Source organism: Hemicordylus capensis, chromosome 1 (genome assembly GCF_027244095.1).
Source record: "Hemicordylus capensis ecotype Gifberg chromosome 1, rHemCap1.1.pri, whole genome shotgun sequence".
Lineage (NCBI taxonomy): Eukaryota > Metazoa > Chordata > Lepidosauria > Squamata > Cordylidae > Hemicordylus > Hemicordylus capensis.
This window is the reverse complement of record NC_069657.1, coordinates 141,832,033-141,856,504: the sequence shown is the minus strand read 5'-3', so window position 1 is coordinate 141,856,504 and position 24,472 is coordinate 141,832,033. Positions and strand designations below refer to the sequence as shown.

General features: G+C 44.7%; 1 protein-coding gene across 1 annotated transcript; it reads left to right on the top strand.

The window, feature by feature from the left end:
- Nucleotides 1–492: 492 nt before the first annotated feature.
- Nucleotides 493–6,553, top strand: ARL4C (ADP ribosylation factor like GTPase 4C). Its single transcript, XM_053283389.1, has one exon. It carries the CDS (start codon nucleotides 1,242–1,244, stop codon nucleotides 1,818–1,820), a length of 579 nt encoding a protein of 192 aa, XP_053139364.1. The 5' UTR covers nucleotides 493–1,241; the 3' UTR covers nucleotides 1,821–6,553.
- Nucleotides 6,554–24,472: the final 17,919 nt, after the last annotated feature.

The following is a 24,472-nucleotide window of genomic DNA, read 5'->3' as shown; positions in this document are numbered from 1 at the left end:
GTTGGCGGAGGGTGGCTGCTGCTGTGGCAGGTGGGAGCTGAGCGCTGGCTGGCAGGGAAGGGGAGAGTCGAGGCAGGAATTTCTACGCTGCTGGGGCTATCTATGCTGCCGCCGTCGCCTCTCGCTTTAACCCCGCACCCCTCCGATTGCCCTGTGCCCCGCCCCCACCCCAGGACAACCCTGCCTCAGTGAGAGCTAAGCCCAAATCTTCCCCGGAACAAGCGACATTAAAAAAATAAATAAATTGGTGCCCATTGCCCAGATATAGAGATTATACACACAAACGGTGTGTGTGTGTGTGGGGGGGGATAACAGGCCTTTTCTTGAATTCACGGTACCCCCACACAGCTAAGGGCTGATAGGACAGGAGACGGCCAAGGGGGCGGAAGCAAAACTCCTGGAAGGAAAACCAGAGAGGAAGAAGAAGAAGAAGAAGAAGAAGGAGACGAATACGAGGCAATCCCTGTTGCCCTTTTAAAACCCCTCCCTTCTCGTCGTGCCTCTGGCTGGGCGTGTGACTGCGCGCTCCGGAGGGGAGGAGGAGTTTGATGGATTGAACTGCAGTTGCTTTGCTGGAGGCAGAAGAAACCGTTTGGAGAGGGCACGAACGATTCGGGCTGCTGGCAGGCGGATGATCGCCTGAGAAAGGAGGCGCTTAGGGCGGAAGAAGGATCCCCACCCCACCCAGGAGGGGTGGGCAGAGAGAGACATGCGCTCAGCGCCGGGAGAATGAATGGCTCCGCAGAGGGGCCGCTGCCGCAGCTCAGCTCTTGGCGAGCCTCTCTAAGCAGCTGATTCAGGGAGAGGCTCCGTCTCCCTCTCTCCAGCCAGGCGCAGAACAGGGAAATTTGCGGGCAGATCCGGCTTTGTTCTGCGGCTTCTCCCAGCCCGGCCGCGCCTCAGGGCTGCTCTTCGGTTTGCTGCTGAAGAACGATTCATGGCGACTGAACCAGCCTCGGCGCCGTGGACTCCGGGCGCGTGGTGAATGCGGGCTGCTGCCGGAGCTTCTCGCTCTTCCGCCCCCGGCCGCCGATCACCTCGGAGTAACTGCCAGCGAGCCTTCCTGCAGAATCCGGATTGCTCCCGATTTCCCGCAGCACTTCAGGGATGGCTGGTGGTGAGGTTGCATTGTAATCGCAATCCAGTTTGGCGTCTGGTAGGGATGGTGTAAGAGCAGCTACCGGACAGAGCGGAAGCCGAGGAGAGCCTTTGCGATTAGCGCCGAGCCGTGCGTCAAAACCATGGGGAATATCTCGTCCAACATCTCCGCCTTCCAGTCCCTGCACATTGTCATGCTGGGCTTGGACTCTGCCGGCAAAACCACAGTGCTCTATAGACTCAAATTCAACGAGTTTGTCAACACGGTGCCCACCATCGGCTTCAACACAGAAAAGATTAAGCTGAGCAATGGTACTGCCAAGGGCATCAGCTGCCACTTCTGGGATGTGGGTGGACAGGAGAAGCTACGACCCCTTTGGAAGTCATACAGCCGCTGTACCGATGGCATCATTTATGTGGTGGACTCTGTAGATGTGGACAGGCTGGAAGAAGCCAAGACTGAGCTGCACAAAGTCACCAAGTTTGCCGAGAACCAAGGCACTCCCTTGCTGGTGATTGCCAACAAGCAAGACCTGCCCAAATCGCTGCCAGTGGCAGAAATCGAGAAGCAGCTGGCTCTGCATGAGCTGACCCCATCCACGACCTACCACATCCAACCAGCTTGCGCCATCATTGGCGAGGGGCTCACCGAAGGCATGGACAAACTGTACGAGATGATTCTGAAGCGCAGAAAGTCCTTGAAGCAGAAGAAGAAACGATAGAGAAGGACACCAAAGGGAACGAGGATTCCCTTACACAGATTCAGAGTTTGATTTGCTGGCTTTTCCTTGACACATCAATTAAGGAGCTTCAAACAAATGCCTGTATTCATATACCTCTCCATGATGTCCCAGACTTCTCCAATGTGCTTATCTCTTAAGAGACAGGATATGATATTGTGCTGGCTGGCACTTGGGATGCAGGTCAGATCTGTGCATGTCAGCCATTCCCTACCCAATGAAAGCGGCACAAGCCACTATAAGAGGAGGAAGCCTCTACTTTGTAACACTCTAACAGGACTCGAAGTTGGACTCGAAGTTGGATTTTACCAGCTGCTTCTGTCCTTGTGGAGAGGTTTACCATAAAGTTTTTCACATGGGGCTTTTGAAGCCCCTTAACTCACATCTCCTCTGGAATGGAGGGGGTGCGTCCACATATTGGCCAGATATACCCTGATGTCCCTGGGAGTTATCGGGGAGTAGTTCACACACAATTTGGGTTTTTCACTGTGCATTTGAGTGTAACCTGATTTATATCCGGGGTAAAAAAAAAATCCACTATTTGTGTCAGTTTTTTGGGACAACTTCGAGTTCACAGTAAAACCTCCCCATAAACTCATGGTAAAACCTGCTGTGTGTAAAAGTTCCATTAGACTTTTTTTTTCATTCCTCTGGAAGGTTTCAATTAAAACAAAATGGGAAAAATAACTTTGGGAGATGAAAGTCAAGAAGCCTTGGTACAGGGCTGGACCCTGTTTCCTTTGGATTAAGGTTTGTGCTTCCATCTCAGGATCTTGGTACAAGGCGATTGTGTGCATGAAGAACTAGACTTAAGAAATAGTGCTTGATGGAAAATTATGATGCTGTAATGGGGGGGGAGGGAACTGATGCATATAAAAATACACCCTCAGTGTATATTGCTTAACTTTTACTCTCTGAAGCCAGTCTTTGCGAAATGGTGTTTTTGAGTCTTACCACAGACATCTCCAAGGCATTTGGGGTTTGGCCATGTCTGTTACCAAGATCAACAAAATGTATGACATCAGTGAACGGATGCTGCAGTGCTGCTTCCCAGAATGATGTGTGTATTTGGAAGGAAGGGTCTCCTGTCCTTTCAGCTGAATGTGAGGATGTGCAGAAGGTGGAGGTGGAGCTTGGCTCTGCTACTGTACTGCTTAGGGAGGGGCTCCAAAAAAGTGGGGGAAGGAGGATGGCCCTTGGAACATCCTGCTGGTGGCATCCATGAATTCCTGTATTAAAATGATATATCTTGATAGTGTATTGATGCACTTGAATTGCAAATTCTGAGCTGGCTGGATCATGTATGGCCAGTGGCTGCTGGCTGGTGCTGCATTGTTATTTTTTCATAAGCAGTCTACACACTGTAGCAATAACCAGGAACACAGTTTTATTCTACCTTCTTATTGTAATATTCAGCTGAAGACTTTCTTTCTTTGTTCAAATTGAGTCAAATCGGATGAAGTAATCTGACTTGCATTTCAGTTTATTTGTGTACCATTCTGGTAGCTTTCATGAGCCAGAGGCCCCTCTCAGTGCAACAATAGGAAAGCAATTGGGTGGGGGTGGGGGAGCAAGATAGAATTCGGCAGATCAGACAAATAAGATAGATTCAGAAGCAAGTGGATACTCTGAAAGAGAACAAATATTCTGTAGTATGTTCACTACCTTTTTTCTGGGTGGGGGATCTTTAAAAAAAATACAACATTCAAAATGGTGGTTGTCAAGAGTAAAAGAAAAGGCTTTCCCCTTGTGTTTCTTCCCCATTGTAAAACTGCATTGAGTTTGGCAGTTAGAAAGAAATCTGGTATCCTTTACAAAGGCCTTGATTCTGCAAAACTAAGGCTGCAATCTGTACACACTTGACAGGAAGCAAGTCTTGTTTAATTCAGTGGGATTTACTTCTGAGTAAACATCCATAGAATTGGGCTGCAAACCTATGCATAAACCGATGGGGAATTCTCCCTGAATGAACATGTATAGGGTCAGGCTACACAGCCAGTGACTACTCAGAAATAGTTTTAGAAGGAAGAAGACTAGGAATGTGACTTCACAAACAAAAGGTGGGGTGTTGGGGGGCGGGACCTTTCATAGAACTATTATTACAGCCTTTATCTTATAAACTTTCTAATCAAAAAGTCTGCTTTAAAGAAAGCACATGAAAGTGTTCCATCTATGGCTCAACTGATCTTGACTCAGTTTCTCGAGCCTGGAATATAAGCTCTTCCTGCTTAAAACAGGAGTTCCTGAAACAGAACAAAGCTGGGAGGACAAGGAAGCCAGCAAATTCCAGACAACAGATTCTTCTCAGCAACACACTTCCCCCCCAACAGGTTTTTGTAGGAATGCCTTCTGAACAATCAAGAAGAATCACCAACTTTAAAAAAAACAAAACCTGGCAAAGTTCTTGTATCTTTTACAGCTGTACATTAGGCAGCTAGGCAGTTCCTTTGCTTCATTTCCTTGTCAGGAAGCTTCATCTGCTGCAGATTTGTCTGCCATGCAGATGTTAAAGGCACAGAAGCCCTGCCAGATAAGAAGTTGGTTTATCCTGCAACCAAGTATTATTTTCTGGAGTATTCTGTTTACACAAATAGAGATATATTCATTGATCTACAGAGTGGGCTGGTCCCATTGTTTTAAGACATCATAGAATTGTGGTTTTTTGTTTTTTAAGAAGTTGTTATTTTCTTTAACCCATGACTCTCTTGAGCACATTTGTTACCTCATGACTGAGAGAGGAATAATATATTTATTCTGACACACTGTTGAAGCCAAATGCTGTAATTTTTTAAAAACACTGTTTAGAAACTAGATAGAAGATACTGCTCAGATCAAACTCCATTATGCCATAATGCTAATGTGTGTTTGGAATACTTTGTCATTGACTGGTTTCTTGCAAATGTTGTTGCAAATTGCAAATGACACAATTGTTACATTAATTTATCATCTACTCTGCTCCTGCAGACCAAGTTGCACAGGTGCTAAGTGACTGGGAGATGAGCTGGTCTTGTGGTAGCAATAGGGTTGCCATATTCTGGCTCTCCAAATCTGGGTGCTTAATTTGCATAACATGTAGATTTGCTTGAAAATAATTTGCATATGCAAATTAGCAGCATATGCAAATCCATATGCAAATCCTTTCCAGTTGACTTGTATTTGCTCTGGATATCTACCAACAATAGTTGGGGAAGATATCTTTGCCTGACCATTTTCCTTGACATATTAACAGCAGCAATAGAGCAACAACAAAAAATGCACAGCTTTTTTATTATGGCTGCTATTCTGTACACACTTATCTGAGAGAAGATCTGATTGAAACCAATAGTGCTTACTTCTAAGTAGGCATGCATTGAATGTCAAGCCAAGAAAGTCCTTAAATAGTACAATACACAGCCTGGTAGGCAGGTAGTGATTCACATCAAAAGCTATCCTCTCAACTGCCAGATAGAAATCTCCTGCTGATAACAAACAAGGCAACATTTCTCAGGGGATTATTGTACATGTGAAAGTGAAACCCTCCCAGCTAGTCTCTTGTGCTCTTCCTCTCTTAATCCAAATCCAGAGGTTGAGCAGAATAGTGACTGCACGTTTTGCTCTTTAATTCTGCTTCTACAAGGGCTGGAGCTTAGCGTTTTTTTAAAAAACAAAAGCTGGAATCCAGGCGAATCTGGGTGGGCTAAGCAATCCAGGTGAGATGCTTAAAATCTGGGTGAAACCTGGAATTGTGGGGGGCATGGCAAGCCTAGGTAGCAAGCATGAATTGTTCCTTTACTAAGCTTTGCATTTGAATGGGAGACTACATGTGCAATCACTGTAAGATATTCCCCTTAGGGGATGGGGCCACTTTGGGAAGAGCATCTAGGTTCCAAGTTCTTACCCTAGCATCTCCAAGATAGGGCCGAGAGAGAATCCTGCCTGCAACCTTGGAGAAGCCACTGCCAGTATGTGTAGACAGTATTGAGCTAGATGAACCAATGGTCTGATTCGGTAGAAGGCAGCTTCCTGTGTTCCTGTGACTGGAGATTTGGCTCTTACCAGTCCCAGTCTGGTAAGCAATATGAAGTATTGAATATGTCGGTCTTTCTATCAGACCAACTTTAGTTGGCACAGAAGTATGCAGCCTTTTGTGTTACACAAAGCTCTTCATTAGACAGAATAAAAGAATATGATAGATTATACCTATACACATAAACCCTATTTAATGGAAAGTTCTGTGTAACCTTGAAAGCTCACACATTTTCTGGGACCCACAGAGCAACTGTTTATTTCACTTAAAGCATGGCATTTAAGTGCATTCCTTACTAATAAAGCATATGCATACATTTAACTTTTAGGCACATACTTTAACTGAGACAGATAAATGGGAGGTTGAATTCCAGATCAGTGCCACTACAGTGCAGATTGCTTTTCAAAGTCAATTTCCACCCCCTGTTACAAAGTACAACCTTTTTCTTTCCAAAAGCAGTACTGACTAGTATCTTCATCAATACATTATCTGATCAAGGAAGAAGGCCTGGAGAAATATGAGAATTAAAAATGTTGCCATTAAAACTTTATATACAACCTCCTTCGAGGACATGTTCTTCCCACTCCCAGGTATTTCATTTTCTTCAAATAATGTTTGAATATTTTAGTAGATGTTAGAAGATGCCAGTCACATTTCAGATGTTTTCTTCACAATGCGCCAATTAAAATATTACATTGGAGCAAAACAATTCTCCGACTAGTGTTTGTTTTCACTTCACTTTCTATTTTCTGGTTCTGCCATCTCTCCTTCTTTGTTTTTATGAGACAGACATGGGCTGCAAAATAAAATTATGCCATGCCATGAAGAATTTGCAGGAGGAGAGGGAAGAGAAGGGAATATTTTTTGGCTAAGGTCTGAGAGCTCTGGATATGTGGAAGGAACTCTGTTTGTACACTCCTTGTGTATTCTTGGGACTTAGCTACTTAAAAAAAACAAAAAAACCCAGCTTTCCTGAAAGAGTCTGTGAAATGAGAAGGTTATACTTCAAGGCCATTCCACATAATTTCTGAACATATGAGTCATGCAATTCACATTTAGATCACGTGATTTGGTATATATGGGATTGGAAACCACTGTTTCCCAGTTTATGTACATGGAGTGAAAATCATGCATGATGACTGACATAGTCTCTGAGGCGGGTCTCACAATCAAGGAGACCCGCCTTGTCTGGGTTTGTCCCCACAGACGAGCAGGGCAGCAGCCCGATCGGCCGCCCATCGTCCTCTGTGACAGGGCTGGGAGGATTGGGGGTCGCGCGGCCCCCGGAAGCTCCAGTATTCCCTGTGCGAGTGGAGAGACCCCCGAGCCTCCCGCTGGGGGTCTACTCATGAGTAGGCGTGGAGCCGCACCGCGGCTACTCACGATTGCTTAAACCGGGTTTGCGGAGTGCTTGTGCCGCAAACCCGGTTTAAGCACCAGGCTGCAGAAGCGGGTGACCCTCTTGCGAATCACTGGGTTCGGCTGCGAGCCCGGTGGTTCACACGGTGGGAGAAAATTGGGCTAGCCTCCACTAGCCCGATTTTCTCCCATCGTGTGAATAGCCTCTCTGTGTTCTTCATACATGAATGAACTTACCCTGTCGGGGTTTTGTAATGTGTGGCGTGACCTTCAGTTTCTTACTTGTATTGTTCTTTTCTTTGTGCAACATTTTTCAAAGCAGGCATTACTTTCCTGACAAGCTTTCCTGACAAGTATGACAAGCTTGGGGGCTTACTACACCTTACATGGAAGCATATGTAATGGAGCTCTGATGCCATTTTTCAGAAAGCATTGGGAGGGGTCAAAGCAGAGGAGAGACAAGGAGGGATTTAATGCACTTCTCCAGGCATTTTTCTTGCCATGCAGTTCAAAAGTAATGTTTGCCACACTTATGCTTAAGCCATGATAAATTTGTTAAATTTAAGGTAGCATAGGAATTTTTGTTGTGTTTGCTGCTGTAGAACAACATGGTTATTCTCTGGAATTTACTTGCAGGAACAGTTATCCTAAGAGGAACAAAGGCTGACATCCTGACTAGGGATATGCACAAATTGATTTTTTGATTCAATTTGTGCCCGAATTGAATCACTCCTGATTAGTTTTGTGTCCGAATCTGTCCTCCCAAATCACCCCAGATTCGATTTTGATTTGATTTGGTTTGGATTGATTTGGACCACTTATAAAGGTCCTAGGGGCACGGAATTTGGGTGGTGGGTAGGTCCCCCTGGATGCCACCTACCACCCATATTTCAAGCTGGTGAGGCACTTGGTTGATTTTTAATGGTGGTTTTTAAAAAAGTTTTTACTGATTTTGTGTATTTCCTCCATAGGGAATAATGGGGATTCAAAGTTGCCATATCCTAACCCAATCATGGATCCCCAGCTTTCATTTTTTAAAAAAACAGAACACACAAAAAAAAACCCCTATGCTCTAGCCCTTGTAGAAGTGGAGTTATGGAGCAAAATGCGCAGTCACTATTTTTCAAGTGTTTGCATTCTTTAGTGTCTAATAATGTTTCCTCATAATGACTCCCTATGAGGATTCATTGCACAGCTTCATTTCTTCTGTTCATTTTGATTGCCATTGGACAGTGCCAACTGCCATGTGCCAACTACACCCCTCTACTCACTCACTCACTCACTCACTCAAACACACACATACTCTTGAGTACTCAGTTTATTTTTTAGGAATATTTGAGGTGTTTAGATTCTTTGGTGTCTTCATTACACACCTTCATTTCTTCTGTACATTTTGACACCACTGCTTTTCAGGTGGGGGTGGGGAATTAGTGGCTTTCCATGTGCCAACTACCCCCCAACCCGCAAGCCACTGGGTACTCAGTTTATATTTTAGGAATTTTTGAGGTGTTTAGACTCTTTGGTGTGTAATGAATCCTCATAGGGATTCATTATGAGGAAAGGTTATTAGACACCAAAGAGTCTAAACACTTGAAGAAATTCCTAGAGCATAAACTTAGTAGTACCCCACTGCCTTGCGGGTAGGAGGGGGGTGTAGTTGACACATGGAAGTTGACAGTTGGCATTGTCCAAAGACAGTCAAAATGAATAGAAGAAATGAAAGTGTGTAATGAATTCTCATAGGGATTCATTATGAGGAAAATTTATTATACACCAAAGAATCAAAATACTTGAAAAATAGTGACCACATATTTTGCTCCATAACTCCGCTTCTACAAGAGCTAGAGATTAGCTCTTTCTTTCTTTCTTTCTTTCTTTCTTTCTTTCTTTCTTTCTTTCTTTCTTTCTTTCTTTCTTTCTTTAAATGAAAGATGGGAGTCTGGGGGAAATGATAGGAGGAATCCAAGTTTCAAAGCAATTTGAATCGAATCTGGTGCGTTTCGATTTGGACCTGAATCTAGCCAATGGACACGGGCAATTTGTTCTGTCTCCAAATCTTCCAAATCAGCTAGATTTGGGTACAAATCGATTTGCACATCCCCAATCCTGACTAAATTGCACATGAATAGTTCAATTGAAAATAATGGGACAAGTTAGTATTAACTAATACTATTGCTTTCAGTGGTACCCCTCATGAGTAATTTAGTTAGGATGTCAGCCAAAGAGTCTTGGATATCTTAAAAACTAATTAATCTAATATAATTAGCTTTCATGGACTATGGTCCACTCTGTCAAATGTCCATGAAAAAGCTTATGCTACAATACATTTGCTCCACAAGACTCTGATTTTTGTTGCAACAAACTAACATGTCTACCCTTCTGGAAGTAATTACTTAGGGTACATCGCTTTACTCTGATTTCATCTGGGGTGAATCCATGTTGAAAGTAAGAGTAAAGAATCTCTTGGCAAAAGTTTGGAGACCTTGACACATCACTCTTTCATCCCATGATAAATGATTATGTAAACAAAAGCAGAATTGTTATCTCTGGTATGCAGTAATGGGTGGAATCCCTCTTCTCCAGGGAGACAGTGACCTGTGAGTGACCAGATGCAATCAGCAATGGGGTGCCCCAGAATTATTTGTTTATCATTAGAGATGGTTGTCTCAGGAGAACAATGAGATAAGCAACCTCTACATCTTAGATTGTATCAATCAGCTCTTCTTCCTTCCAGTGCAGGAATTCTCCAGGATACAGATTTTTTCTGCAAATGCAGTCGTTCCTTCTCAGGGTTATGTTCCATCAGCCACTAGGCCTCTGAGATCTATCCTACTTACTGATCAACAGACTTGAAATTCTGTTGAAGGGACACATTTGATGCCGCCCCGGTGTAAGAACATCTGCACTTTCGAGCACCCTTCAAGAATTGCTTGTTACTTTTATGGCCCAATATTTTTTTAAAAAAATGTCAATTTATGGTCTTGCATGGCATTTGGTTCTAAGTCCTGTTCTGGATTCTTTGAACTTTTGTCTCAGCTAAGTTGGGCCATTCCAAGCAGCAGTGTGCTGGAGGGTTGGGATAGAAATATTTTTAAATCAATAAATACAATTTAGAACTGCAGTAAATCAGCTTATCCATTGAAGTTCCATCCTATCATGAGCTTGCCTGATAAGATAGATGTTGGTTTAAGGTTAACTCGGACTAAACTGCAAGATGATAATAGGATGGTATGTGGCTTCACAATCTCATTACTATTTATAGTTTGGTTCACCACAGCTAGAGACAGAATTTATGGACTTCCAGCATATGAAATGCACAGATGCACATCTTCCTATGTCAAAGCTCAGGAGTAAGGAGCAGTGACACATATGAATGTTGAAATATTATTGATCTGTGTAACAAGCAATTAACAAATGCTATGTATCTGAAAACCTCTAATCAAAGCAAATACGTTGTGTCAATTGAAATTTTATTTTAACTTTTGAGTGCATGTCTGTATGTGCTCTGAAGAAAACATGTTAATGGAATTTTTTTGCTCAGCATTAACAGACTATTGTTATCAAGGAGACTACACAATTGAATGTTCATGATCATATTCCTGAGGGCATATTCATGAAGAGCATAATAGAGGTCTAAATATATTACTGTTGTCATTATTACAAATATTTATATACTACTTTTCAAGAAAAAAGGTTTTCAAAGCAGTTTACATCAAAAAATAAACAAGATGGTTCCTTGTCCCCAAAGGGCACAGAGTTTAAAAAGAAATGCAAGTAACCATTGAAGGGGTGCTCTGCTGGAGGTGAATAGGGACAGTTGCTCTCCCCCTGCTAAATGTAAGAGTCATTAGCATACAGAGCAAGGCTGCACTGATACAGTGAGAGAGCAGCCTAAAAACTTCCCAGTGAACTGCACCCATGCAGTGGGGAAGTGGCCATTTTTAATGCCTTCCACAGGAAGCCCTCTGTGCTACCCAAATATATGTCCCTGAGGGCTGCACAGTCTTCAGGGCCATATTTTCAGGAGGCACAGAGAGCTTCCTGGCAAAGAGCATCTGTTAGGCTGCTCTCTTGCTACAGCAGTGCGTCCTTGCCCTGTATGTCAGCCACAATTTAAAAAGGTGTCAGCTCACCAGGGCTGTGTTTCCAGTGCCAAAGCTTTACCCTGGGCAAGTGCAGACGGCACTTCTCTTATTCACCAAGAAGCTACAGTCTGTCTGTACACATCAGAGATTAGGGCTTCTTGTACTGGGTGGTGTTTGCTGAGCCCTGGTATCTCCCCCACCCCTCCCTGAAATTAAACACGGATCTAATTAACTACAGAATTACGTGTTTTTAAGTCCCATTAACATAAAAAGAGACCCCAGCATGTTTAATTGAACACTAGAGCCCTGTTCAGACATGATATTACACCTGTGTTCTTATGTCTGTACACACATAAAATGTTTTTGTGTGAGTGATTGTACCTGCATTCATTTTAAATGTGAACCTGGGTACAGGCCTGCTGAAATATAGGGCACAGATAGGAAGTACACTGCTGTACTTGTATTCCACTTAACATGTGAGCCATCTCCAGTTGTTCAAAAATATAAGGGACACTGTATTTGTATTCAGCATCCCAAGAGCGCTTCCACACCCAAGAGCGCTTTCCACCCTCGTGCTGACATGCTCAAAAGCCTCACCCCCATGCTATCCATGCCGACAGCATTTGTCTGAAGACACAAATGCTGTAAATGTGAAGGAAATTGTTTCCATGATCAGAAGGCCCCAGGGATCAGCATAATACTTGCCACATGGATACATGTTCTCTCTTTTCCCATTGTGCCAGAGTTGTCCTTTATCTTTGGCACTTCCATTTCTGCCACCGTCTCCCAAGTCACAGCAATGAGGGTTTACTAGAATCCAATTTAATAGACTGGTACCAGCTATGGAACATGTCAAGGCAACATGAGGGGTAAAGCAAATTGCTGCTCAGCTCTGAGCCTGACCTCACCACTAAGTAATTGCAATTAGTTCCCACATATCTGGGATTAGTGAAATGACAGGTTATGACTTGCTGGTAACCCTGAGCTCTTGAGTCTCTGATTTTTAGAAACTGAAGTGCTCTCTGTAGTTCCTCTCCCTTCTCAAGTTTGGGTACCATGTGATGGGGCGTTAGTTCTGTTGGAATGGGCAAAAACACTGCACGTCTCGCTTTTCCTTCCTTCCCTGCTACCAGTGCAATTCTTATTCACACCCATTTCAGAGTGATTTCTTCCTACACAGTGAGGCTCTTCGCAGGATTAGTGTGAAGAGCCGTAAGGGGGCTTGCAGGGAGAGCGGGCTTAGCTCAGATTCAGACAATTCAGATTCAGACGATCAGAAGGCAGCCCTGGGCGGCCGGATCGGCCACCCCCACGACCACCGGCTCCATCATGGAGCCAGCGGGGGCTGCGGGGATTGGGGGCTGCACGGCCCCTGGAAGTTCCAGGATGGCCTGTGCGAGTGCACGGGGCATCCTGGAGAGACCCCCAGGGTTGGGAGTCTACTTGTGTGTCACTGCACGCCATGGTGACACACAATCAAAAAGATGAGGTTAACTGAGCGCTCACTCAGTTAACCTCATCTAAGGGGAGGGGTACTTTGGGAGATTTGCTGCCAGGAACTGTGTGGCTCCCGTTGCAGCACACGATCACCCAAAAGCAGGCTAGGCTCCCTTAGCCCACTTTTGACCAATTGTGAGAATAGCCTCACTATGTTTTTGGTCCTATTTGTTATGAATGGTTATGAATCCTAATATCACATCTGGAGATAGGCCAGGGTTAGGATATGACCTGAACTTTTGGGGTACGGTTATGGTTATTTATTAAGGTCATTCATGTGACCAGTAAGGATGGAAGGAGGGGGCGGGGGCTGGCCGGGATACAGGCTCCTACCTGCCTCCCCACCCATGATCAAATGAAGTTGTAAGGCTCTGCCACTCGTGTGGCACACAAGCCACAGCGTGCCAAACAGCAGAGCCGGGAGGAGGAGGTTCTCCGGCATCCCTCCATACACTGCACCACCAGGAGCACAGGGCACTGAGGGATTTCCCCAGAGCTTGCAGCCTGGCGCTGTGTGCATCTGGGCTGCCTGCAGCCCAAGCACACACAAGCCCGGGGATTGGGGTGGAAGGACACACTTGCATCGTTCTACTCCTGGTAATAGTCTGGGGAGAATTACTGGGCTACCTGGTGGGATCAACCTTGATCCCAGCGCTTCACACAAGCAGCCTTATCCCAGCAGGGCTGTGCAAGCTCAGGTAGGGCTGTTCGTGTGAATACCCTCAATGTATTGTTTTTTAAATATGTACATGCTGCTTTTCTCAATGACATTTAACACAGTTTCTCATCTCCAACTTCCTCAAGCAGATCAGGGTTTAGTTTCAGCCACTTGCTACTGCCATTTTTATTGTAAACACCCCCTGGCTCCCAGTCTCTTACTCTTTGTCTCTAAATAACTCAGCCCACTTCTATGATGACAGAGACCTTTTTCTTACTCTTCTTAGTATTCATCACAGTTGTGTCTTTTCCCCACTGAGCATTCTGTTATGAGCTCAGCGCAGCATACATATTTTTATCCTTATAAAACTTGTGAGAGAGGATAGATTAGAGAAAATGGTTTGCAAAAGGCCACCCAATAAACTTCAGGGTTCAGTGGGGATTTGAAATTGTGCTATAAAGTGTTGGCTGCACTAGCGGAGGGAGGCCAGCGGCGGCCCGTGTCCGGCTGCTGCAGTGGCCCCCCCCCCATCCTGCCCCCTATGTCTGACATCAGACACGGGTGGAAAACTATGCCCCCTTGTCTGACGTCAGATACGTGGGCATGGTCTAGCTCCTAAACAGGGCTGTGCAGCCCCATTCGGAAGTTAGATCACTGTGAATGCAGTGCTGGCCATTTAACTCCCGAACAGGGCTGTGCGGCCCCATTCATGAGCTAAACCACGCCCCCTTGTGTCTGACATCAGACATGGGGGTGGTGTCGGGGCCGCAAGGCATGGCCTCTGAGGGGTGGCAGCCCAGGTTCTTTGAACCCTCTTGCCCAATGGTGGTTAAGCCCCAGCTTGGCTGCTATCCAACAGAATTCTCTCCTGGCCATCTCTGGTTCCTGAACCACTGACACGACGACGACTACATTACTATTTATATACCGCTTTTCACCACAAAAAGTGCTCAAAATGATTCACACAGAGAAATAAATAAGATGGTTCCCTGTCTCCAAACGCTCACAGAAATACAAGGTAGATACCAGGAACAGCCACTGGGAAAATGTGATGCTGGGGCTAGATCTGGACAATTGCCCTCTCCCTGTTGAATATAAGAGAATCGCCACTTTAACCACCCACTTCTCACACTTCTCCTAAAATCACGAGGAAGTGGGGGGAAATTGGATTTGGGGAGGAGAATTCTGGTGTACTTCATGTTCTGCATCACAACCATATAGCGTAGTAGAAGGTTAATCCAAACAGATGAAACAGAATCCCAGCCTAGGTGGGGTTTTTTTTAAACCTTTATGTTAATTTTGAAATGCAATGGTAGATTCTTTTCGATCTTTTCAAATCCAATTCCATTCAAGTCAGCGGTCATGATTGAAAGACCTGCTCAGTCTTTGACTCAGTCAACATTTGACTCAGACTTCTTATGCACAGAGTTTTATAATGAATTCACATGACAGTAAGGTACTTCATAAGGATTTGCTTTCAAAAAGTGTTCTATAACAAACACAACTTCGGGGGGGGGGGAATTCAACACTTTTTAAAAAATGGGGCATCTGGGTTAAAATGCAAAGGAATCTACAGTGGTACTGAGAATCTTTTGAAGATGTCAGATGACTGAGTTGCATGTGTGTAGTAAAGGCTGACACTATTAAATGGGGGTATGATGAGTCCCTTTGTTCAGTTCATCTCACCTTATTAAAGAGAAGAACAAGTCTCTTGCCTATTCTCTGCACTGTGACCTGGATTTCATGCCATGCTTTTAATGGGGGATGTCTTGAGCAAACATAATGCCCTTTTTATCTTTGCTTTCTTGCTAAGCTAAATCCTTTTTGCATGTTAAATGGGATTTTGTTCTCAAGAAAGCATCTTGTTTAAATGGATCATCCATTTAATACCCAGATCCCCTATAGAGGGGGGGAACCCATATTGCTCGGCATTTGTGTCTTCATGCACAAAGCTGTAGCATATTAAGTCTTTGGCCAAAGGCAAAATGTAGAAATATTCTTTAAAAACCAGGCAACAATAACTGTCTCTATTTATTCTGATCACTTTGCCAGATAATACATTTTGTATTATTTTTACAGTATAATTGTGCTTCATTGGTCCTGCTGCTGGACTTCATATTTTCTATAAATGGAGGAACAACCTTTATCATTTCCTTCCTGTCCTATAAGCCCTGGGTGCAGCTTGAGATTGTGTTCAACACCTAGTGAGTCTGCTTAACTCTTCCTGTGGTCCAGGGCCTCGGGAACCATGGTTCTTTGAACCCGTGCATGCATTTACAGCTCTATCCCTGCAGAGGAACTTCACCAATCTTCCTGCTTGATGAACGTTAAAAAGAATTTTCTCCTCTCATCTTGCTAAATTAGTATAGGATCCCGATCATGTTAGGCCGATGTAGCCCAGCCCATGACTTCATGGCAAATTTAAGATTAAAACTATGCCCTTCCTTGTTCATCATGGTTCAGTCTCTTAGCCATTATTCAAAATTAGTTAAATTAGCATGCATCTGGGAACATACCTCAAATGTCAAGTTACCCTCATAGATGCATTTATGTTGATATAGCAATTGTGAAAGCAGCATATAGTTCACATAACGGAGCTGAAAAAAGTCCAAGTAAAAATCCCAGTTTTTCCAGGGGGGAGCACTATCACAGTCTCAGGTGGTCTGTAAAATTCAAAGCATACCCTGTACCCAGTTTCCTGGGCTATTGTAAAACACGCTGTGTTTATATAATTTATATAAATGTTTTTAATACACACGATTTTAAATCTGGATTTTGTGTGCATCCTAGTTAATTCAAATCAGAGATTTAGCCAGGCTCTTCTTTCCCCTGAGCCTTGAGAACACTTGCTCTACCCCTCCGGGTCTCCGGTCTGAAGTTCAAGGGACCTAGCAGCAACTTGAAGCCAAATCAACATTGGTTAATTATAAACTGGATGGGCAAACACAGCCGCTCAACATAGTTTTAAGTGAAACAGTTGGTCTTTGTTCGTTGTCTGGTTCATTGTTTGGTAAACCACTGAAAGTATTGTTTCTCAAAGTATTAAAACTTTACAATATGGAGTACAGAAACATGCAGGGGTGGCAGAGGGGCAACTCCTCACATATGTTTTTTGAAGGAGAGAAAATACTTTTGGGAGGAATAAGGAGAAAAGTAAAATTGGGGGCGGATCTGCATTCCTGATCATATGAAAAACAAAGCAGTAAAGAACCATTTTACTCAGCACAGAAAAGGTCTTATTAACATTTGTGTTCTTTTCCAAGCATTTTAGAAGACGATGGGATCCATCAATAAGATTTGTCAGAGACATATTTTCAAGTTGCACAGAGCACTTCCAGGGGAAGCACAGATCAGTGAACATTGCCACCTGCCAGGGCCAGACTGGGGGCACTGAGAAGGCGGTGGAATGTATGTGGGGAGGGTGCTGAGTTTTGAGCAGAACAGGTAATTAATGGTGGGGGTTGGGGCGCCGCATGGGTAGGGCGCACCGGGAATATGCCCTGTTGCGCTGTGGGCCAGTCTGAGCCTGCCACCTGCACGTGAGCATCTGAACTGCCGCTGAAGTGGGAATGCGGCTATTGTACATGTGCATCCTTTGGCTGACGAATGCAGCATTAGTCAGGATGTCAGTCATTTTGTTTTTGGATGACATAGTCACATGTTGTTACAGGTGCCCGCTTAAAAGAGGCATTCCCTCCTGTGTAATAGAGAAGAGAAATGCCTCTTCTAAGATGGTCTCCATCAGCTGAAGTGTTTATAAGAACTTGTATTAAAATAGCCAGAAATATTTTTAAATCTATTGCCCAATTAACTGAGGGCACCTTTTAAGTTTTTCATCAATTAATTAACAAAATGTTAGAGTCTTAATTAGGCATTAATTAGGCATTTGGCTTGATAAGAAGAAGGGGAGTCTGTTTCATGCACAGGGAGAGGCATGGCAGCATGCTTGTTTTTGGGATGCAGAGTTCAGCTCTTCAAAGATAGGCAATTTATTAGTGGCATTTTTTTGTATTTTGCTTCTGGCAAGGAGGACATAGTAGATAAGACTTGGACACAAGCAAGGTGTTTCTTTGTTTACCAACTCCTACAGCTTTTATCTCCTTCCTCCTTCCTTTTATTTTCCCTTCTCACTCCTTCCCCATTCTTTTCCTGTACTGGGGCCCTCTAGGGCTAAACTTCTGGAAAACAACCAGGGAAGGGACTGCAATTATAAAGCAGGCCTTTTGGGGCCAACCTGCTGAGAGAGGTTTGTGCCAAAATGAAACTCTGAGCTGCACATGGGGCATCTCATACAGCACAGAGCACTGACTGCCAACAGTCTGGAGATAATCACGGGGGAGGGTTATTTTTAGGTGCTAGGCTGTTTAATTGCCACTTATTTGTTCAGGCTGCATATGACCTCCGACCTGAATAAGAAATTGAGAACTAGGAAGCAACTTACATTTTCTCTCCAGAATACCTGGCTTGAATGTTATCAATGAAATGTTGGGCAAGTCCTCACAGTTTCAAGTTTCCTCAGAAATGGACAACATAATTGGTTTACAGTGAACAGAACAGGTAGAGGAGGATTTTTTGCATGAGTTAACCTTTAAACAGTATTCAGCCCCACCCTACATTTCACAACCTCTTCACCTTTATAAGGGAGTCACATTTAGCTTCTAAAAGCTGGCAGTTTCTCAGTCCTTTTAGCATGGAAGAAATTACATAGTGTGTACCAAGGGTGAGATCGACTCTTAATGCAACAGAGAGAGCAGGACAGGCTGGTGCTAAGGGGAGTTCTTTCCCATGGCAAATAGCAGCTATAGTGCGGGGTGGTGATAGGATTAAAAAATCTCTCCCACTACTATACTATACCATACCATGAGGTGCTTCGCAGGAGCAGGGTGAAGTGCCATAAGGGGGTTTGCAAGGATTGCAGGCTTGACCCGCTGTCCCCGCAGATGAGCAGGCTGCTTACCCTGCGTGGCCGGATCGGCCACCCACACAATTACCAGCTCCATCACAAAGCCTGTTGTTGTTGTTGTTGTTGTTATTATTAATAAAACTTTTATACTGCCCTTCCAAAAGGCTCAGGGCGGTTTACATTAAAACACCATTAAAATCACTTAATAATTAAACAAAAATTATAAGCATGAAACAATGATTAACAATTAAAAACACCATAAAACAACAATTAAATAATCAGAACAATTTTTAAAAAAGTTTTTAAAAGCTGAGAAAGCCTGGTTGAAGAGATGTGTTTTCAGGTGTTTTCTGAAAATCACCAGAGATGGGGAGGATCGTATCTCAGCAGGGAGCGCATTCCACAATCTCGGGGCAGCAGCCGAGAAGACCCGTCTCTGTGTAGCCACCAAACGAGTTGGTGGCAACTGGAGATGAACCTCCTCAAGTGACCTCAACGGCCGGTGGGGCTCATAGCGAAGAAGACGCTCTCTTAAATACCCAGGGCCTAAGCCATTTAGGGCTTTATAAGTTATAACTAGCACTTTGTATTTTGCCCAGAAACCTATTGGCAGCCAGTGTAACTCCATCAACAAAGGAGTAATGTGGTCTCTCCGAGATGACCCAGAGACCAACCTGGCTGCCGCATTCTCTTCCAAACTGGATGGAAGAGCAAGGAGGAAACTGGTAAGAGAGGTTACCAAGAGGCCAATGGCCACTCTGAAGGAGTTAAAGGACTTCATGGCAAAGAGTGGTTGTTCTGTGCATGTGACAACAATTTCACAAGCACTCCACAGATGTGGCTTGTTCGGGAGGGTCGCAAGGAGAAAGCCACTTCTCAAGAAAGGCCACATTAAAGCTCATTTGAGCTTTGCCAGAAGGCACCTTGAAGATTCTGATGCCAAATGGAAAAAGGTCTTATGGTCAGATGAGACCAAGATTGAACTATTTGGCCTCAACACCAAACAGTACACCTGGTGTAAATCCAACACAGCTCACCATCCACAACACACCATACCTACAGTGAAGCATGGAGGTGGCAGCATCCTGTTGTGGGGGTGTTTCTCTGCCTCAGGGACTGGGGCTCTCGTTAGGGTAGAAGGAAAAATGGATGGGGCAAAATACCATCAGATTCTGGAAGAAAACCTGCTACCCTCTGCCAGACAGTTGAGGATGGGCAGAAGATTCACCTTTCAACATGACAACGATCTGAAGCACACAGCAAAATTGACCACACAGTGGCTGAAGGAGAAAAAAGTGAACGTCCTCATGTGGCCCAGTCAGAGCCCAGACCTAAATCCCATAGAAAATCTGTGGGGAGATTTGAAGATAGCAGTCCACCAACACCTACCATCCAATGTGACCGAACTTGAACAGTTCTGTATGGAGGAGTGGGCAAATATTGCTCCGTCTAGATGTGCAAGGTTGATAGAGAAGTATCCTAAAAGACTCAAGGCTGTTATTAAAGCAAAAGGTGGTTCAACAAAATATTGACATTGGGGGGGGGGGTGATTCTTTTTCAATCTCAGTAATTCTTGTTTTTTATTTCTGACACTTTTTCTGGACTGTAATTGTGATGTTTTTCAGTTGGATGTTATAGGTTGCATTGGATAAGTACAGCTGGTGAAGGGAATTTTCTTTGTGTTTTCATTTCTGGATGTAAGGGAACCAGAATTTAAGGTCTATCAAAGGGGGTGATTCTTTCCTATACCCACTGTATGTAGTGAAATTAAACCTTTGTCTCAGGGCCAGCTCACGTGAGAGGTCAGATTGCTGAGTCATCTCTGCTGAGCTGCCAGAGCGGGCTTCTGTTTTAAAACTTTTTTACTTTAGACCTTTGGTATTAAAATGCTGCCACCAGACACTCTTTTATCAGAGACTGGACAGCCTGGGCTGGAATGCCACAGCCTAGACGTCTCTCTTTATCTTGCTATTGGGCAAATATAAAAACCTTCCATGTGTATGTCTACACGTGGTGAGACAACAAAGTAGCTGGCTTTAGTGGTCCTGTTGGAGCTGTTTGCATTGGGGTCCCACCCTAGCATTCCAGAATAAAACAAACTCTCTGGGGGCTTTTTAGGAAAGAAATGATGCTTTATTAAATTGCTACAACAATAGTTTGGCTTATGTTTCAGCTTTTTGGTTACAGAGTATTTCAAAACACGCAGATCTTTTAAGGCACGCAGAGCTTTTAAGACAGGGACATAGACAATTCAGTTACTCAGTTACAAAGGAGAAAGAAAGAAAAAACAGACATTGAGGTATGCACAGCAACGCACACAAAGAAAAAGAAATTCTAACACACGCTCTTACTAAAACACTTTCTCCTGCTGTAAACTTCTGAAGTCACTAGCCTTGGCTTCCTTTCCCTTGAAAACCCACCAAAATTCATGGTAAGCTCAAATCCCCTGCAATCCTGTCTTTCAAGAATCTGCAGTCACCATCTTGGAGCAGACACCATGCTGCTCACTCAGAACTTTTCTTCTCCAGACTTCCTGCTTCTTGTTCCCAGTAACCCCAGCAACAGCTCTCCAGTCCCACCCACCTTGTGAATTGATTGGGCAAGACCAAGGTTTGCTAGCCTGTCAGTCAAGACAGGGGCTCACTTCCTATTAACTCCTGAGAGGGTGGGGAGGCTGGTCACCATACCATACCATACCATACCATACCATACCATACCATACCATACCATACCATACCATACCTCTCCTCAGTCAGCAAAGGGCCAAATCCAACATTATTTAGTTTAAAGGTGGGGGAAAGCATATCGGTGCTAAGTATATGTTTAATGCAGGGTCGGCCCCAGGCAAAGTCTGGCTTTGGTGCCGGCTCCCCCTTTGCCCATGGAGACATCACCTGCCCCTTCATCCACATGTCTGGGCACTTCCTGTTGTCTGAGCGGGTGAGTGAGCAATCCCCATTGTCTGAGCAGGTGGGCAGGTGGTCCCCGTCAGCCAACTGCCAGGCCACTTGCTGCCCTCTGCCGCTGCTGCCTGCTTCTGGGCAGCTGGCCTGCTGCAGCATATTATAATGATGTCACCACATGAGGCAGCAATGCAATTATAGCACGCCACAGCAGGCCAGTTACCCAGGAACAGCCAGGAACAGCAGGAGTGGCAACTGGTGAAGAGAGCAAGTGAGTGGTCAGGTGGTGGGCGACAGGGATGGAGAATGCCCTCTCAGTCGCCTGCCTGCTTGGACGACGGGAGGTGTGTGTGTGCCCACAGGGGCAGAGGTTCAACAATGCATCCCCACAGGGTGCCATCCCAGGTGGCTGCCTAGGTCTGCCTAACAGGTGGTCTGGCCCTGCTTTTGGCTTTCCGGATGGCACATGGCCCAAGCAGTTGGTGCCCCTCCCCACTTGATGCCCTGGGTGACCACCTAGTTTTCCTAGTGGGCGGGTTGGCCCTGGTTTAATGTAAGGTGTAGTTTGACCCTCAGTTATGCTGGATTTCAGGCATCAATATTTCCTTGAACACCTGTATAGTCCTCAGTATCCAGCAGAAGAACCTCAGAACTTATTGTGAATTCTCTCTCCTTTCCACCCAGCAACACAGCATAGGAACATAGGAAGCTACCTTTAACCAAATGAGAGCATTGGTCTATCTATCTCAGGATTGTCTACATTGAGCCTGCACAACATAAGGCCCAAGGGCTGGATCCGGCCCATGGGACTTTTTTTGCTGGCCTTCAGGTAAGAATATCCTGCAGCAACTGCAGGAGGAGCCATGAAGAACTCTTTGCATGTCCCACTGATGAGGAGCACTGGCTCAGCACGGTTGGCCACTTGAGACCAGATGAGATGCATGTGAAAGTGATGGACCGAGAGGGGGGTGCTATCTTCTACCCTCTGCAGAAATTCCCTCACAGTGTCATCCTACTGTATGTAGCTTTACAAGGAAAGAGGTCCCACTGTGTACTTAGAAAGGCTTACACTCAAGTAAGCATGCCTAGATGCTTACTTGAGAGCAAGAAAGCAAGAGCAATTTAAGGGGAGGAGAGGATCTGGCATTTGTTTGGGGCTGGCATGCGCCCCAGTGACCAAGCAGGGGTAGGGCCTATTTTCTGGTGATTATCCTTGGTTAACTTTATGGGTCCCTTGATAGGAATAAAAGATCCACTCATAATTGTTTTTTTTAAATATTGTTAATGAATTTTAAAGTAATGTGCTGAAAATTGACCTTGACCACTGTCAACAATCAGGGTTGGTTCCAGCCCACTGGGGCATTTGAGTTGTGCACCCCTGGTCTGCACTGACTGGCAGTGGCTTCTCAGTCAGGAGTCTTTCCTAGTCTTACCTGGAGATGCCAGGGAGTGAACCTGGAACCTTCTGCATGCAAAGGAGATGCTTGACCACTGAGCTACAATTCCATCTCCAGATCTGTACAACTTGGAATCACAGGAACATAGGAAACTGCCTTATAGCAAGGCAGACCATTGGTCCATCTAGCTCAGTATTGTCTACTGGCAGCAACTCTCCAAGGCTTCAGGCAGGAGTCTCTCCTAGCCCTAGTTGGAGATGTCAGGGAGTGAACCTGGATCTTTTGCTGCAGCATGTCGAATGCAGCTCAACTCAACAATGAATGGCAACCGAACAGGGACTTCGACGATCTCTTAGGGCTGCTGTTGTTTGTTTGTTTGTTTGTTTACTGAAAAAGCAAGTGTGTGTGTATGTGTGAGAGAGAGATGGAGGGGGGAGGAGAATATCACTTGAGAAGACAAAATAACATATTTGGCAGACTTGGTGGTTCAGAAGCTGTGCAAATCTGCTATGCAGTAGCTGATATCTGAGCACAGTAAGAATTTGCACAAGCGGCATGCATCTGTGATTCAGTAAATGTTGGTGTAGCAGCTAAGTGACTGAGTTATGAATCATGAAGCACCCCCTGAATCACATTTCTCCTGGGAACTCACTAGATGGCTTGAGGCAAGCCATCTCCTCTCAGCTCCATTCCACCCCCATTTGTCATCCCCAGAGACCTAATATTGACCTGCCTTCCTGAGCTGTTGTAATGCTTACAAGAAGATAACATAAGATAATGTATGTGATTAATGGTGGCCCTGTGTGGTTCCAACTTCTCCCTCCAAGGTACTTTGGTGAGAGGGCATGGGCAGGAATGTGGAGTGGCTGTCCTCTTTAAGAACAACATCTTCCTTACCAGGATCCCTGTTGAAGTGTCGGAACATAGCAAATGTGTGTACTTATATTTGGTTTCTGACTTGGTGTTGGAATTTCCCAGGCTTGTGGTGGTCAGGGACTTCAATGTTCACTTCAAGACCAATTTGTCTGGGGCGGCTCAGGAATTTAGAGTGGCCATGACAACTATGGGCCTATCCCAAGAGGTCTCGGGGTCAACACATGTTGATGGACACATGCTGTTACTCTGAGCAGGGTGGTGTTGCATGGGTGGGGATTTCCTCACTGTCATGGGTGGACCACCATCTGGTTAAGGGGACACACAATCACATCCCACCTCTGCAGGTGTGAGGGGCCTATTAGGATGGTCCTTGCAAGAAAGTTACTGGATCCAATAGGATTCCAATAAGTCTTGGAAGGATTTAGTGTTGTCTCCGCCAGTGGTTCTGTTGATGGCCTGGTGGAGAACTGGAAAAACAAACTCACCAGGGCAGTAGACATGATAGCTCCTAAGCGTCCTCTCCAACGCATTTCAAAATTGGCGCCTTGGTATACGAAGATCTCAAGGAGCTGAGGTGGCAAGATGGATGACTGGAGCACAAGTGGAGGAAGACTCGACTCGAATCTGACAGATTACAACATAGAACACATTTGAAGGCCTATGCTCAGGCAAGAAGTGTAGCAAAGAAGAGATTCTTTTCTGCTCATATTGCATCCAGAAGCTCACATACAGCAGAACTGTTTAGAATTATGGGAGGGCTAGTATATACCCCTCCTCCTTTGAATCAGAATTTGGAACAATCAGTTACCCGTTGTGACATTTTAAAAGAGTTCTTTGTGGATAAGATCTCTCATATTTGGGCCGACAGACTTAAATCCCACAATTATTGCAGAGTTTAATGTGGAGATGTCCAGCAACTCATGTGGTTAGTTTGGATAAGTTTCAGTTTG

What these genes read in the sequence shown, in the direction of transcription:
- ARL4C (XM_053283389.1), top strand. Translation starts at nt 1,242, where the DNA reads ATGGGGAATATCTCGTCCAACATCTCCGCCTTCCAGTCCCTGCACATT.